The 18,584-nt window shown below is 36.1% G+C and overlaps 2 protein-coding genes across 2 annotated transcripts; one reads left to right on the forward strand and one right to left on the reverse strand.

Annotated features, from left to right (window-relative positions):
• Positions 1-3,887: 3,887 nt before the first annotated feature.
• LOC125801746 (sialic acid-binding Ig-like lectin 15) lies at positions 3,888-8,374 on the forward strand. The gene is made up of 3 exons (XM_049479018.1): positions 3,888-3,942; positions 5,941-6,330; positions 7,895-8,374. Exons 1-3 carry the CDS (start codon positions 3,888-3,890, stop codon positions 8,329-8,331), a joined length of 882 nt encoding a protein of 293 aa, XP_049334975.1. The 3' UTR covers positions 8,332-8,374.
• Positions 8,375-12,056: 3,682 nt separating this feature from the next.
• Positions 12,057-16,086, reverse strand: LOC125801784 (IgGFc-binding protein-like). The gene is made up of 3 exons (XM_049479035.1): positions 16,047-16,086; positions 14,161-15,402; positions 12,057-12,697 (listed from the first exon to the last, which is right to left on the reverse strand). The coding sequence occupies exons 1-3, from the start codon at positions 16,084-16,086 to the stop codon at positions 12,279-12,281; spliced, it is 1,701 nt and encodes a 566-aa protein (XP_049334992.1). The 3' UTR covers positions 12,057-12,278.
• Positions 16,087-18,584: the final 2,498 nt, after the last annotated feature.

Below are 18,584 nucleotides of genomic sequence, written 5' to 3' on the forward strand. Positions count from 1 at the left end.
TGTGTTTTTATTTTATAGGGCAGGGCAGCTTTTTTAACCAACACATCCAATCACATCTCATCACATCCTGCCTCCAATTAGCTTTTAGAAAAATCATTAGTCTCAGGGTTTACATACTCTCCTCCCCTCTCTGTGAATGTTAACAAGTTGTGTTCAATAAAACCATGCAAATATATAATTTGTTTGTGTGGTTTTAGTTTAAGCAGACTGTGTTTGTCTATTGTTGTGACTTGAAGATCAGAACACATTTAATGACCAATTTACATTATATATATATATATATGTATAGCTGTGGTCTTCATTAGGCCTGTTTAAGGGCTGTTTTTATGAGGTGTTGTCCCCTCTGTTGCTAAGCAACAGTAACAACGTAACTAAAGTAGGCCATTTTTTTATTTTTTGCTTCATGCTTTTTTTATCTGCAGTTTTTGTGTGTCAGCAGTGTGAATAATGCTGCAGTCACTAGAAATTAGACTGAAGGACAGATAGTCTGTGGTCTGTCTCTGGAACGAACGCTAACTAAATAGCCTCATTCATAGCCTGCTCTGTTAGCGTAGCATGTTAGCATAGTAGAGTCAGTGTCTGTTAATAGTGTGGAAACCTAAACAGCACTAAATAGCACTGGATTCCTTCATATTCTCTCCTTTTCCTGTTTAAAATCAGCTTTACTTCTAATTATTTTAAGCCGAATTCTACGTAAAATCCACTATTTTTAGCCTATAAACATTTGGGGCCATGATAGAAATGGCTTCTATCCCTATTGAATAAATAAAGTGGATTAAAGGATACTAAGCTTTACTTTTTTTGTATAAAAATAGTACAAAAGTCTTACTTAACTTAACGTATACTTATGTAACATTAAAACATTTAAATTCCTTCATATATGTAAACCCATAATATATGAATTCTAATATATTTAATAATGAGTATTACAGCTGTATCACTATTTATTATACACCAGGTTTATTAGAATATATGTACTAAGAATTGATGTTAAATTTATGTGATCTATTTTCTTTTGTAGGTAGCACACTTCTAGTATACTTTGTTTGGTATAATAATATATTTTAATATACTGTACTACACTTTTTAATGTGTTACAAATGTTACATGATATATATATATTGCACTTTTAGTGAACTTTTGTGTAACAGATGTTTTTTAACACACTTTGCTAAAAAATGTACAAAAGTATATTTGGAAATAAGTGTTTTAGAACTGTATTGAATTACATACTAATTAGAACTAAAAGTGTACTTCATAGTAGTCTATTTTAATCAAAATACACTATATTGTACTTTTTACTTTCAAAACATGATGAAAGCATAATATTAATGTACTTTTAATATATTTTAAGTAAGTACATACATCTGTTACTATGTTTACAGCATATTTAGACATTTTCTAATATGTTTTAAGTACAATTAAGTATATATATATATATATATATATATTTTTTTTTCCAGGGTAAATACATTAATACCAGTGCACTTCATAATCGTTTAGAAACATAAACTATATATTTAAAGGGGTCATATTATGTAAAACTCACTTTTTGATTGTTTTTGTATTCCTACTTGGGTCTCGTTTGCTCCTATAAACACTATAAAAACTCCCAAACCAAAAAAAATACATTCATTCATTCATTTTCTATGAATCCGTTGAAAGAGTTCAGGAATCATTTGCTTCTATAATAGACATGTAGTAAGAATTGATGTTAAATATATATGTGATATATTTACATTACAGTACAAATATACATGCTTCTTGTTCCTGTTTTTTGTAAGGCGCACACTTCCAGTGTACTTCGTTGGGTATAAAATATGTTTTAATATACTGTAAATATATATATATGTATATGTAAATATATTTTTTAATTTACTTTCTAAAAAGTTACATGATATATTGTACTTCAAGTACAACTACTGTAACACACTTTGCTAAAAAATATACAAAAGTATATTTGGAAATAAGTATTTTAGAAGTATACTGAATTACACTAAACTGAAAGTGTACTTCATAGTAGTATATATATATATATATATATATATATATATATATATATATATATATATATATATATATATATATATATATATATATATATAAATATATATATAAATATATATTTTAAGTAAAGACGTAAATCTGTTAGTATATTTACAGCGTACTTATACATTTCTCAATATGTTTTAAGTACAATTAAGTCTATAAATATATATTGTGTGACATATATATATATATCAGGTGACACAGGTTTAAATCCTTGGTTCTGCTTCCCCCTGGTGGCCAAATCTATAACAGCAGCATGAACTGTCTGTAATTATGTCAACTGACCAGACAATGAAGGAACAAATGAACTTATCCTGTACAACAGAGGAAACTCTCGCTCTTCCTTTCCTGGTGTAGTTCTGATGAGTGACAGTTATTATATGCCATCAATATAAAGTTTTTGATGGTATGTGCAGTGACTGCACTTGAGGTTTTTTTTGGATTCACATACCTTCATTTTTTTCCTTAAAGTCAATTTTCTTCTTTACTAGTATTAATCTCAGTAGTCATACTGTGCTTTATTGGTGTATATTATGGTGGTATATTAAAAATTTGGTTAAAAAATGAAAGCAAGACTAAAACACATATGGTCTCACATTATAAACTGGCTCGGACAGCTCTGATCTGCACCAACAAGGAGTTAACTAAATTGTTACATGGAGCAAAAACAGCGCTCTGGAAATAAACAAAAAAATAAATAAACAGATAAAAATAGTGTTCAGTTTAAAATCATTAATTATAAACCCCACCATTATTAATAGTGAAACAATCAAACAGGTGCAGTCATATAAATATCTTGGTTAAATAATCTAATATCCATCCATCCATCCATCCATCCACTAAAACGTGTTAAAACCAACACAATTAATTAGTATTTGCCCAGTTAGTATTTGGTGTTCAGCCTTTGGCCAAATGTTGTTCATTTTGCTCGGTTTCAGACTTTTATAAATCACTTTTTTAGGTAATTTATTTGATCGTTTTAGAAAACAGGTGTTTTAGTACCAGAGCCAGCAGCATTTTATTATTAGCAGTGATAAATTCATGTACTAATATTATTTAACATTTCCTTTTATCATTGCAATGAAATGGGTTAATACTGGGTATGACCATAATATAACCTTAAATTCAGTGTTTCAAAATGTTCTGTATTGTAGATTAATACTAAAGTCATCCGAACTATGAAGACAAACATCTGGAATTATTTATTTTATTTAAAAAGTGTTAAACAAAACATAATGTGTTTTATATTTTACATTCTACAAGATAGCACCTAGTCACCTGGAATTCAGGCTTTCAGTTAACAGCTGTGCTGAACTCATCAAGAGTTAATTACTTGAATTTCTTGTCTCTTAATAAAGTGTTTGAGAGCATCAGTAAAAGTAAAGTAGTGAAGAGGTAGAGTTACAGGTATACAGTGAATAGTGAATATTTGAGTAATGTTCGAATCCAGGTTATGAGAAGCGAGAAATACTCAACTAAATAAAGAAAAAATGACTTAAAGCCGTAAAAAAAAGAATTGTAAGAACTTTGAAAGTAACCTCAAGTGCAGTCGCCACAAAGACCATCAAAAACATTATAATGATGGAACTGGCACTCATCAGAACCACCCCAAGAAAAGTATAAAAGAGCGAGAGTGATTTCTTATGTGTTTCTTCATAGTCTGATAGATCACTTCACTACTCGGTTACTATGTAGAGAAAAACTATCAGCACTTCTGAGTTTTAAGGCGGTTTGGAGAAGTTCTATATTTAGAGGTATGAGTGTAGCGGGGGGCGGGGCGTCTGGGGGGGGGTGGTATAATATAGAGCTGGAGCTACAGGAGGGACTACAGGACAGCTATGGACCTCAGGACCTTCAGCATCAGCATCACCCTGCTGCTGCTCCAGTCGACAGGTAATATCACCTGCTCTACTGAACAGCTCAGACTATCACATTACATCACAGTATTTCAGAGTATTGATGAGATAATGAGTATTATTCACTCCTCCATCAGTTTTATCACAGGTGGATGATAGGTGGTTGTTGTAATGTCTTTAAGTTGCTAAGTGGTTGCTATAATACTTCTGAATGGTTGCTATACTTCTTTCAGGTGGTTACTATAGTGTTTCTAAGTGGTTGCTATACTACTTTTAGGTGGTTGCTATGGTGTTTCTAAGTGGTTGCTATACTACTTTTAGGTGGTTCCTTTAGTGTTTCTAAGTGGTTGCAATACTACTTTTAGGTGGTTGCTATGGTGTTTCTAAGTGGTTGCTATACTACTTTTAGGTGGTTCCTTTAGTGTTTCTAAGTGGTTGCAATACTACTTTTAGGTGGTTGCTATGGTGTTTCTGCACTGTTGCAATGTTACTCTTAGGTGGATGCTATTGCATTGCTAAGTTGTTGTTGCTTTTAGGTGGTTGGTATGCTGTTTTTATGTAGTTGCTATAGCGTTGCGAAGTGGTTGCTATGCTGCTTTTAAGTGGTTGATATAGTGTTTCTAAATGGTTGCTATGGTGTTTATAGGTGGTTGCTATAGTGTTACTAAGTTGTTGTTGCTGTTTTATCTCAGGTGGTTCCTATAGTGTTTCAAAATAGTTGCTACAATGTCTATTTACCATCTCAAGTAGTTGTTATGTTGCGCACAGGTGGTCGCTATAGTGTTGATAAGTGGTTGCTACTGTATACTACTTTTAGGTGGTTGCTATAGTGTTTCTACTTAGTTGCAATGGTACTCTTAAGTGGAATGCTATAGTGTTGCCAAGTAGTTGTTATTTTATTTCAGGTGGTTGCTATAGCGTTAGTAAGTGGTTGCAATGGTACTTTTAGGTGGTTGCTAAGCTGTGTTTAGATGATTACTGTATTGTTGATAAGTGGTTGCTATTTTATTTGTGTGGTTGCTATAATGCTTTTAGGTGGTTGCTATGATGTTGCTAATTGGCTTCTATGATGTTTCTAAGTGTCTGTTATGTATTTTTTAGGGGGTTGCTATAGTGTTTCTAAGCGATTGCTATTTTATTCCAGGTTGATGCTTTGGTGTTGTTTAGTGGTTGCTATAGTATTTGGTTGATATTTTATTTCAGGTAGTTGCTATGGTATTGTTAAGTGGTTGCTTTTTTATTCCAGGTGGTTGTTAATTTATCCTAGTCGGTTGCTATAGTGTTTATAAGTGGTTGCTCTTTTATTCTAGGTTGTTGCTATAGTGTTGCTAAGTTGTCACTATACTACTTTTAGGTGTTTGCTATAGTGTTTTTAAGTGGTTGCTATTTTATTCCTGGTGGTTGCTATGGTGTTTCTAAGTGGTTGCTATGTTACTTATAGGTGAAAGCTATAGTGTTTCTAAGTGGTTGCTATGCTGTGCTATGCTTTATGTGGCTGCTATAGTGTTGCCAAGTGGCTGCTATGAAGTTTCTAAGTGTATTTTTAAGGTGGCTGCAATAATGTTTCAAAGCGGTTGCTATTTTGTTCCAGGTGGATGCTATGGTGTTGCTTGGTGTCTGCAATGGTACTTCCTGAAGTCTTGCTTGGTTATTGTTAGTGTTGCTAGGTGATTGCTGGGTTTGTGACCCCAGGTGTTACTAGGTAACGGCTGGGTTCGCTATCTTGGGTGGTTGCTCTGGTGTCTCCAGTGGTTGATAGTGTGCTTCCAAGCGATTGGCTGATTTGGGAGTTACTATTATATCTGTATCATTCATTTTAGCATTAGCAGATTAGCATAATGCTAATTGGTCCTCAAAAGCATGCATTGCGTATTCGTAATAAATAGAGTAAATTGATAGCATGCTATCATGGTAAAAAATTGACAAATGTTAACTAGCTCAGAATTTCTTCTTTTTAAAAGTAACAACATTAGCATTAGCTTTATTTTGCGCTGTAATTTATAGCGTTTGATTAGCGCTGATTTTCTGTCCGTAGCTCCAGCAGCTCATGATGACGGCTGGTCGATGACAGTTCCTCCGGAGGTCCTGGCTCGGGAGGGGTACCCGGTGGTGCTGCCCTGCTCGTTTACTCACCCCCACCAGACCCACCACTCCTCCATGCAGGTGGTGTGGCGCCTGGGTCACGGGCACACCGGCACGGTGCTGTTCCGCTGCTCCAGCCTGAACGGCAGCCAGCACTGCCAGCCACGCCCAAACCAGGACCAGCGCTACCGGCTGGAGGGGAACCACCGCGAGCACGACCTGTCGCTGCGCATCAACAGCGCTGCCCTGCAGGACAGCGGGCGCTACTACTGCCGGGTCGAGCTGCCGGGACAACTGCACGGCAACTACGAGAATAAACTGGGGACGAGGCTGAGAGTGGAAGGTAAAATCCACTTAAATAAACACTGAATAGAGTTTAAATAGTAAAGAGTAAAAATACTTAACATAGCTAACAGTACTGGGACACCTGCTCTTTCATTGGTCTCTCTGGAGGCAATAGCAAAAAATTTTAAAAGCCCGTAGTACAAGCCTGTTAGATTAGCTTAGTTGTCGGCATTGATAACGTAGCATTAGCGCCATTGGATAAGCTCGGTTATCTGCATTGGTATAGTGACTTTAGTCACATTGAATAAGCCCTTTAGATGAGATGATAGAGGAGCTCAGTCACCCACATTGCTAATTGCTAAAAATGTCATTAGGGACATTGGACGAACCCATTGTGTGAGACTTTGAATGAGCCAAGGTGCCAGCATTGCTAGCATAGCATTAGTGGCATTGGATGTATGGCACGTTGGACACGTTTGGTCAACAGCACTGACATTAGCAACATTGGATAAGACCATAGGACGAACCCATAGAACGGGGCGTAAAATATGCCCAGGCGTCAGCATTGCTAACATTGTGTTAGCAACATTGAATGAGTCCGCTGGACAAACCCATTAAACTTGCTCTGATGTTAGCTTTTATAACTTGGAGTAAATGACATTGGACAAACCCATTGGATGAGACGTTGAATGAGCCCAGGTGCCACCGTTGCTACTGTAGCATTAGCGGCGTTGGACGAGCCCGTTGGACAAGCTTGGTCGCTGGCATTGCTAATATTTGCAATAGTGGTTTTAGCAACATTGGATGAACCTATCGGACGAGACGTTGGATCAGCTCATTCGCCGGCATAGCTAAAGTGATGTTAGCGACATTGGACAAGCTTGTTGGATGAGCCAGTTGGTTGAGCTCGGTTGTCACCATTGCTTATGTAGTGTTAGCGACATTGAATGAGCCCATTGGATGAGATGTTGGAGGAGCCTGGTAGCCGGCATTGCTAACGTGGCTTTAGTGCCATTGGATGAGCCCATTGGACAAGATGTTGGATCAGCTCAGTCGCCGGCATTGCTAATGTAATGTTAGCAACACTGGATGAACCCATTGGACGACATGTTGGATATGCTGGGTTACTGGCATTGCTAACATGACAGTAGCTACATTGGACAAGTTCATTGGACAAGACGTTGGATCAGCTCAGTTGCCAGCATTGCTAACGTGAATTTAGCACCATTGTACAAGATGTTGGATGAGCTTGAATACCGCCATTGCCAACGTGACATTGGACAAGCCCTATGGATGAGCCAATTGGACAAAACATTGAATGAACTAATGTGTTGTTAGGGACGATGCTAGTTGTAATGTGAGATAAGGACAGTAGCTGCGTAAATTTAGTAAGCATCCTGTTTTGTGAACTTCCTGATCCTGATTAAGCTACGCTGCAAATAGAAACAGAAACTGTAACTGGACTAAGGGGTCCGCTAGAGACAGTTACTCCAACAAAAGCAGAATAAACTCTTTTTAATACTCTTGATTTTGTAAGAAACAGTGAATGAGCAGCTGCCCCAGTACTTCTATTTTGTTAATTTGTTATAATCCGTATTTTTAATGCTCTTTCTTTAATCCAGCTCCTCCCCGTATCCTGAGCCTGACCGTAGAGGGCGCTGTGGACGCCGGTCTGAAAGCCCTGTGCCGGGTCCAGGGCTCCCCCCTGCCTGACGTCCAGTGGATGGGTCCGGATGATTATTTGGAGGATGATACTGGACTCCCGCTCTCTCAGGAAGCCCCCGGTCAGCACCGGACCACCAGCCAGCTCCTGGACGTCCAGCCGGGGGGGCAGTACACCTGTACCGCCTCAAACCACCTAGGAAAGGACCAAGCCATGGTGTACATTCTACCCAGCGCTCCAGAGAAGATCACCAGTGAGACCCACTCTACTGCCCTGCCACTCATGCTGGGGTTAGCATTAGCGGCTAAAGTGGTGCTAGCCTTGGGTTTGGGGGGCTGGATACTTAACGCTTTCCACTCAAAGCAGCAAACAGAGGGTCCAGACTTTACTTCCTAAGGTTCATAAAGACGTAACCCTGCTGGTCATGTTTTAACGTTTCCATAATGTTAGAATTCATCTAGCTAGGAGTATTTGTTTTATGTAAGACAGGTTTTAATAACGTTGTGAAGTTTTCAGAACATTCCTGGAACATTATTTCTGAAACGTTCCAGGCTAACCTTTCTGGAACCTTTACAAAACATTGCTAAACATTCTTAAAACGTTCTCAGTTAGCTGGGAAGACTATTATAAGCCTATTAGATAACTGTCCAGATCACTGTCAATTTTGTAAAAGTAAAAGTTAATTTTACTAATTAGAAATTGGGAAATCAGCTGAATTGAAGACATTAAGTAGATATAACTGTTTTTTTTCAAGTTATGTTAACTTAATGTCTACTATTTGATTGTTTAAGTGCTTAAATACTATATTAACTCTAAATTGTAATTTCTTTTGACAACTTATATGACCAAAGATAATATAACCAAATTTAACACAACTAACTTCAATGAAACATCAGTGTATAGTCTTTTCGACAAGGGCTACCTTCTCCTGGGTCTTTAATTAAGCGCATCAAAAAGAATAAGAGGATTGCATTAGTCGCTAAATATGATTATTGCTTATTGGTCACCGATATTGTATTAAAATAGCTGTACATCCCTTCCGCGACACTATTTTCACATTACATTCAAAACTAATCCAGCTCCGAGTTCCTTTACTGCAGTTCTTAAAAATGGTAACTTGCTCTCATGACCTACAACACAATGGCTAGGCAGTCAACCATTACACTGTATACAAAATACTGTATACTGTAAGCCTGGATGAGTTAAATTTACTTAAGAATTTGAGGGAACTGGTTGCCTTAAAAAAAGTTAAGTAATGGGTAATGGGGGTATGGGTTAAACCCATAAGTTTACATAAAATTAGATAAATATTTAGAAACATTACTCAACTATTTTGAGTTAGTTGAACATTTGTGAGCACATTTACTGTACTATTCAAACTGAGATCTTTGAGTTGGATCAACTTATAATAACTGAGTTTAGTCTGAGTTGCCATTGGCAGCTTCTTTTCCATTGGCTCCTGCCACAATCTATTTGCATACTGGGTGTGTCCTTCATTTTCTATAAAGTGAACAGTATTGAGAGAACAGCTAACAAAGAGTAACTCTAGCTCAGAAAATGATGCTTGTTCTTACAGCCTACAACACAGAGACCAAGCAGTTATTCATAATATACAGTATGATCTATAAACTTAACTAAGGTATAAGTTGAATCACTACAGTGATTATAGCTAATTATAGCTAATATGTGAATTAATGATTTTGAGAAAAGATAAAAATACTAATAGAAACTTGTTTTTTGCCCATTTGTTTTTTTTCTCATGGTCATTAAGTCGTAACCCACTTTTATAGAATACAAACCAAACAATTTTATTTTTTAAAAACTGGCTTTAAAAACATTTAAACATATATATTGTCGCTTTTCAATGAAAACACTTATCTCCAAAACAGCAACTTTACAGGAGAGAGAAAAAACCTTGTAAACTTTCAATGGAAGTCAATGTAAAAAGAGTTTATTTCAGGTCTTTTTGAAGAGTTTCTATTGGTCCGTTCATCAAGAAATTTTGGCACAGTGTAAGGGACAGTTTATGTGTTCAAGTTATGTAGTAAACTAAAAAAAGACAAAAATGGAGATAAGTGTTTTTCAGTGAATTTAAGAGCAATTGTTTAAAGAAACTGAGGCTAAAATGCACAAAATCCCCAGAAATAATAATAGACTACATCTAAACTGCACTCACTCAATCTCCTACCCACCTCTGCTTTAACTTTATTTTCTCAATAGTGAAGAACTGAATAGTTTAAAACAGCGACCAAAGAATAAGCTTTAATGATCAATGACTGAATAATATCATTAAACTTAAGGAAGAGTATAAATCTGAATTATTGATCAGTAAATCTGAACTAATCTAGACTTAGCTAGAAAAGGAATGTGTTATATAAACTCCTACAGTAGAGTTTTAATGGAATTACTTGAATAAAGTGAATAAAAACCTGGTGTTTATTGAGGAGTTTGCTCTTTTTTTTTACATTTTAACTCTTAACTCACATTATAAAGGTAAAGTTTTCCACTGTTTTAAATATAGCAGTGTTTCCTCTTTCAGAGTGAATCTGCCAGAGCCTCATGACTCTTACTGTCTCTGCCTCTCAGACACGTTTCATACATATATATTTATATATATATATATTACAGCTCTGGAAAAATTGAAGAGACCACTTCAGTTTCTCTGATTTTGCTATGAATTCTGCTTACATTTTTACATCAGGAGTAAAGCAGCATAAAGTTATCCAAAAGCAGTGTGTAAGACTGGTGGAGGAGAACATGATGCCAAGATGCATTAAAACAAACTGTGATTAAAAACCAGGTTTATTCCACCAAATATTGATTTCTGAACTCTTAAAACTTTATGAATATGAACTTGTTTTCTTTGCATTATTTGAGGTCTGAAAGCTCTGCATCTTTTTTGTTATTTCAGTCATTTCTCATTTTCTGTAAATAAATGCTCTAAATAAGAATATTTTTATTTGGAATTTGGGAGAAATGTTGTCTGTAGTTTATAGAATAAAACAACAATGTTCATTTTACTCAAACATAAACCTATAAATAGCAAAATCAGAGAAACTGATTCAGAAACTGAAGGATCAATATCTTGATGCTACTTCCCTAAAATTAATTTTAGACAAGCATAACTAAAACATTCTATAACTCTCTTTATTGTTTTACGCATTATAGAATACAACTTCAGCCCCTTACCCAAAAAAATTACATTATTAATTATTGAAACTCCCAAGTTTCACGCAAAAATTACTTTTAATACACCAGATACGCAGGATTTATAACTATATTGCATAAATAAATAAACAGCAGACATACAGTACACTCTATAAAGTAAATGAAGACAGTTATTTATGCTGTTTATATTATTGTGTATGTTAGCATTAGCAGATGTGAAGTTAGCATTAGCAGATGTGACATTAGCATTAGCAGATGTGACGTTAGCATTAGCAGATGTGATGATAGCATAAGCGGAAGTGAAGTTAGCATTAGCAGATGTGATGTTAGCATTTTTAGATGTAATGTTAGCATTAGCAGACATGATGTAATCATTAGCAGATATGATGTAATCATTAGCAGATGTGATGTTAGCATTTTAGATGTGATGTTAGCATTAGGTGATGTGATGTAAGCATAAGCGGAAGTGAAGTTAGCATTAGCAGATATGATGTTAGCATTTTTAGATGTAATGTTAGCATTAGGTGATGTGACATTAGCATAAGTAGACATGATGTTAACATTAGCAGATTTCATGTAAGCACTGGCAAATTTAATGTTAGCATTTGTAGATGCAAAGTTAGCATTAGCATGTGTGATGTAAGCATTAGCAGATGTAATGTAAGTATTAGCAGATGTGATGTAAGCATTAGCAAATCTGATGTTAGCATTAGCAGATGTAATGTAAGTATTAGCAGATATGATGCTAGCATTAGCAAATCTGATGTTAGCATTAGCAGATGTAATGTAAGCATTAGCACATGTGATGTAAGCATTAATGGATGTAATGTTAGGATTAGCAGATGTGATGTTAGAATTAATAGAAATGCAAGCATTAGCAGATATGATGATAGCATTAGCAGGTATGATGATAGCATTAGCAGGTATGATGTAAGCATTAGCAGATATGGTGTAAGCATTAGCAGATATGGTGTAAGCATTAGCAGATGTAATGTAAGTATAAGCAGATGTAATGTAAGCATTAGCAGATATGATGTTAGCATTAAAAGATATCATGTTAGCATTAACAGATATCATGTTAGCATTAGCTAATTTAATGTTAGCATTAGCAGATATGATGTTAGCATTAGCTAATTTAATGTTAGCATTAGCAGATATGATGTTAGCATTAGCATTCAGGAAATGGGGTTGATGAGATGCAGGTAGTTGGGTTCTTTGAAGCACATGGGTTTCATGGAGGTGCAGCACCGCGCGCTGTTCCAGGTGTAGTTACCGTTTGGTTCCAGCTTTACGAAAACACACATGCCTTTCTCGGGACTGACCGGTTGGCCGCTGGCCCAGTTGGAGAAGCTGAAGTTCTGACCGGTCTGCCAGTACCACTCGGAGGTCAACAGGCTACGCCGGAGGCCAATCCACGCCTGACCAGTCGCTCCGACTTCCTCCAGTTCTTGGATCATGTAACGCTGAGCTTCAGCCCAGCTGGGACTGGCCAGGTAACCACCCTTCAGCTTACAGTACTGACAAGACGCCGGCCAGCTAACCGACTGATCACTGACCTCCAACATCGCCTGAGAAACCAAGCAGCCTCTGGGGTCTGTAGGTAAACACAAACTCGATTCATGCTGGATACATTACATGTAGAATACAGTAGAATAACTCAAACAACCTCACCAGGAAAAGCACCACCTCTCGGGAGTGCGAATCCACATGTTCTTGGCTTGGAAATGTGGAAATACCCAATATACTGTTCTAAGCTACACTGACTCGTAATAAGTAATTAACAATAGTCATGTCATCTGCAGCCTCTTCCAAGAGGGGGTGCTTTTCCTGGCGGGGGTGCTGAATTTGGCACCATAGTAGTGGAAGTAGTCAAAATATATCTAATATATATAATGTGTAGTTTATTAGCTGATCAGTTGGATCCGGTGAAAGCATACAATTTCAGGGCAGTGACCAGGGTTAATAAACTCATTTAAACTAAGTATAGTTCTCTACTAGCCCTACTAGCTGTTTTTCCTAAAAGGAGGAACTTTGTCCTTGAACTGGCTCCGTGATTGGCGTTAAGAAATTTCCCGTTCACACATGGCCAGTGGCCCCGGACGCCCAGGCCAGGCGACGCCCCTGTTTTAAACACAGGTAGCATTTTAAAATCATTATATTTAAAGTTATTTTATTTTGCACTACTTTGTCTTATTTGTGCAGTGTCATTTTTTGATAGACAATTTTAATAAATAAACATTTTGCAAGAATGATGCTCTTTATTGCATTAATTCTAAATATAAAACAAAGGCAAATGTACAGCATTGAAACTGTGATTCTTTGCTATAGAAGGTTGTAGCAAAATAAGTGGGGAAAAAAATCACAAAATGTATTCTTTTAAAAAAATATCAAGAACAAACAGTGTGGCATAAAAATAAACTGTTGATGGGGACAAATGTTGTGAGTCTCTGATAAATCACAGTATTGATATACTGTACACATTATTTGTAGCTTAATATGTAATATGTATAAAAACTCCAACAGAAGCATGATAGGAAATAGTCTCAGAAAGAATCTAGTTACAGTCTTGCAGTTAGTGACCCTTTAAGATCCCCAGCCTTTATAAAATCTTAGTCTGTGAGTAAAAAGTCTGTGACGAGTCTTTAGATGTGAGATGGTGTTTAATATACTTCAATCTGATAAAAGTCTTTTCAGAGTTTTTTCGAAGTCGTGTAGACTTGGAAAAGATACTTTTCTAAGCTATGCTGACTCGTAAGAAATCTGCACCCCCGCCATGAAAAGCACCGCCTCTCGGGAGCGTGTACTCACCGTCTTCCTGATAAAAGTGGAGATGATTGGTTTAACTTTACTTAAAAATATGTTGTGAGAGGGGGTGCTTTTCCTGGCGGGGGTTTTGAATTTGGCACAACACATAAAAACAAAAAAAATCAGCTAAAACAGTATATATATTATACAGGAACTAGTTATGCATTGTATGGTAGCATGTGTTGCACATCTGTTTTCATCAACAGAAGCATGAAACTCTAAGCATAAATGTCGATGTTTGGGATGTTTTACCTGGTTCTTCATTGATGGAGATAGCCGGACCACCGTAATCGAACAGCGTTGACGCCATTCGCTCGAATACGTACACCGCCATCTTTGAAGAGGGATGCCAGATGACCTGAGACATCAGAAGGTAAAGATCCACCACGGCCCAGGAGTACTCGGTACCGTTTATGGCATTCCACGTCATCGATGAGCCAGAGTTGGTCTTGTCTATGTACGTTTCTGACACTTGTGTCGTTTCAACGATGAGCAAAGCCTGGGATACGGCGAACGAGGAGGAGTGTACGAGGTAGCAGGCTGAGAACATGGAGACGGGGATGAGATCTACCAAACTACCGACGCCCATGAGCTTGAGGGACACCGGCTGGGAGGTTGTGATGTTGGAGAACCCCACCGTTAGATGCTGGTAGAAGGATAGGAAGTCTGAGCTGCCAGGATTCAATGTTTGAGAGCCGTTATTCGGTGGAGAACCGTATTCAAAGTTGACGGACTGGTCTGAAGTCGAGAACATTCTGGAATATTCGCCAATTTGAAAGGAAGGTACGAGGAAATGGTCTCCCAGGAGGTTTGCAGGTCTTAGCTGGTGGACAACCATTGTGCATTTGCAGAAGGAAGTGTCCAAACAAGGGTGGGTGAGCAGGACGGAAACATAAGCGCCAGCGGAGATCTTCATCGCGGATTCGCTGCCGCTCATCTGGACGAACTGGAAGGCGCTTAGCTTGAAGCTCGTTTCTGAGCCGCTTTGTTGATTGGTGACCTTCACCGTGTTGTCCTTATCTTCAGCATTGATGATGAGAACCCTGAAAAGGTTGTAATTCTGGGTTTGAGACTTTCTGGCGGTTGAGACGTTGTAGTCGTTTAACAATAAAATAAGCTCGGTAAAATTGACGAAAGGGATTTGATAGACTTCGCCGAGGTTGGTCACAGGTTGAACGACGTTGGTCTGGATGCTGCTACCCCTCAAACTTTTGGAAAACACGGTGACGTCGTTGTCGCTGGAAATTCTGACAGATTTTGTGGAGAGTCCGAGTTGGTGCTCCTCCACTTCGTCAGGAAGATACACAGTCTTGGTTTGTCCTGCCATCAGGGTCCCGGTTTCAATGCTTGCGCCATTGAAGATGACGTTAAAGTTGGTGTTGTTGTGGAGGGCGGTGATTTTGAGGGTGTTGAAGAGAGTGGAAGGGTAGTAGTAGGCGATGTTCTCTGGAAAGGCTGTAACGAAGTCTTTACCGAAGTCTTTCACAGCCTGGCCTGGTTAAAAAAAAAAAAAGTACAGGGAGATACTGCTTTATGTCTACATCATATGTCTACAACTAATGACTGTATAAAACACAGGCAACACAACTTAAACTCGATATGCGATATGCAAGGTTTATACAGGTTTAGTGACTCTTCTGGCTAGTTGCACCCATATTCATATATTTCAACTAGAAAAAGACAGTTTTTCCATCTTATTTGGACATCTGCATTAGATGGAGTAAACTAGATAGCCAACTGGCCGGTTAATCAATCATACTTTTATTGATAATGTGGTGTTTATTGTGCATTTGGTCGCATTAACAGTTAAGGTACTTCATACTCTCTGTATGTAGTTCTTTACAGTCTTCTTTTGTTTTCTGGTATGTTTATAGTTGAAAATATATTGATATTTTTCTTATCACATCGACAAATTTGGTGGAAATCTTCATTGCTTGAACTGAACATTTCATTACAAACAGAGTAAGATATATTGTTCATATCGATGTGTGAGTTTAAATATATTGTGATATAAATTTTGGCCCCATCATACAGCCCTAGGGAAGTCTTATGTTGACTTATGTTACAGTAAAATGTCTATTTAAAACTACAATTTTCACATTTTACAGAAAAAACTAAATGAAAGATCTCAGGCTTACCTTGGTAAAACACTGATATGATAAGAAGGATGGTGAACATGATGATGGAGAATGGACAGATGTTTGGTCTTCAGGAACTGGAGGTGTATCTGCTAGATCTTGAACTATAAATAGGAACAGCAGCAGTTTTGCATTGACACTTCTGAGGTAAATATGAGACTAAAACAGTATTTCTGAGGTACATTTATAATTAAAACAGCATTTTTTTAGGTACATTTATAATTAGAACAGCATGTCTAAGGTACATTTATAATTAGAGCAGCATTTCTGATGAACATTTATTAACAGAATAGCATTTCTGAGGTAAATATGTGACTGGAACAGCATTTTCTGAGCTAACTGTATTATTATAATAGCATTGCTAAGGTAGATATATCATTAGAATAGCACTGCTGAGGTAAATATATGATTACAGTAGAATTTCTGAGGTGCATTTATAAATAGAACAGCATTTCCAAGGTAAATTTATTACCAGAACAGCATTTCTGAGGTAAATGTATGATTAGAACAGCATTTCTGAAGTAAATTTATGATTAGAAAAGCATTTCTGTGGTAAATATATGATTAGAACAGCAATTCTGAGGTAAATATGAGACTGCAACAGCATTGCTGAGAAAAAATTACATTTATGATTAGAATAGCATTTCTGAGGTAAATATGTGACTGGAACAGCATTTCTGAGGTAGATTTATAACTAGAACAGCTTTTTGAGGTAAATATATAATTTGAACAGCATTTCTGAGGTAAATGTATGAATAAAATAGCATTTCTGAGGTACATTTTTAATTAGAATAGCATTTCTAAGGTACATTTATAATTAGAACAGCATTTCTGTGGTAAAATTATGATTAGAACAGAATTTCTGAGGTAAATATGTGACTGGAACAGCATTGCCAAGGTAAATTTATGATTAGAATAGCATTTCTGATGTAAATGTATGATTAGAATAGCATTTCTGATGTAAATGCATGATTAGAATAGCATTTCTGATGTAAATGTATGATTAGAACAGCATTTCTGATGTAAATGCATGATTAGAATAGCATTTCTGATGTAAATGTATGATTAGAATAGCATTTCTAAGGTAAATATATGATTAGAACAGCATTTCTGATGTAAACATGTGACTAGAGCAGTATTTCTGAGGTACATTTATAATTAGAACAACATTTTTTTAAGGTGAATTCATGATTAGAATTGTAATTCTGAAGTAAATTTGTGACTATGGCACTTTTATAAACAGTTCTGCTGAGGTAAATATACTGTAATATATAATGTAAATATGTTCGCACAGCTTTTTTTCTTGCTCTGTCTGTTCAGCTCCACTGAAGGTCCAGAAGATGCTAATTTAATGCTGTTTAGGTTTACTGAGGCTGATTTGGAAAAATCTGTTTGCATGTCTGAAACGCCTGAGCTGCTGTTTTTGACTGTGATTCGACCTGCAATAAACTGTATAAATAAACTGTAAGCATATAAATGCATATATACATATATAAATTCAACTGTAACACAAACTGTACCTGATTTCAGCCATATTTACTTTTTACATTCATATTTACACTGTTTAGCAAATTCTACAGTATAAAATCTAGTGTGGTTATTTTTGTCATTTTTAACACCTTTTCACCACACTGCGTAATTTTTAATTTACATTATAATATTGCACAATGAAGTGACTTACAGAAACAATACAAAATGTAAAAAGTACATCGTAAAATTATTTGAAACACTTCAAATACATGTTTTAAATGTGATAAATAAAATCACATTTAAAAATACTTTTTTTTTATTAAAAATGATTCTTAATTGGTTTAAAAAAATGTTTTAATATTCTTATTAATACAATTTATTTGATATATATTTACTATACAGCTCTGGCAACAAAAAATAAGAGAGCACTTAAAAATGATGAGATTCTTTGATTTTACTAATTTAAAAACCTCTGAAATATAATCAAGAGGAAGATGGATGATCACAAACCATCAAACCACCAAACTGAACTGCTTGAATTTTTGCACCAGGAGTAAAGCAGCATAAAGTTATCCAAAAGCAGTGTGTAAGACTGGTGGAGGAGAACATGATGCCAAGATGCATGAAAAAAAACTGTGATTAAAAACCAGGGTTATTCCACCAAATATTGATTATTTCTGAACTCTTAAAACTTTATGAATATGAACTTGTTTTCTTTGCATTATTTGAGGTCTGAAAGCTCTGCATCTTTTTTATTATTTCAGTCATTTCTCATTTTCTGTAAATAAACGCTCTAAATGAGAATATTTTTATTTGGAATTTGGGAGAAATGTTGTCTGTAGTTTATAGAATAAAACAACAATGTTCATTTTAATTAAACATAAACCTATAAATAGCAAAATCAGAGAAACTGATTCAGAAACTGAAGTGCTCTCTTATCATTTTATTATGATTATAAATTTATAATCATATGCGTATTGTTACCTATGATTATTATTATTAAAACTAAGCTTTTGTACAAAGAAATTCTTGACTCTTGATTTTTGATGTAAAAATTAGAGAATTTCT

Source organism: Astyanax mexicanus, chromosome 1, assembly GCF_023375975.1.
Source record: "Astyanax mexicanus isolate ESR-SI-001 chromosome 1, AstMex3_surface, whole genome shotgun sequence".
In the NCBI taxonomy this organism is placed as follows: domain Eukaryota; kingdom Metazoa; phylum Chordata; class Actinopteri; order Characiformes; family Acestrorhamphidae; genus Astyanax; species Astyanax mexicanus.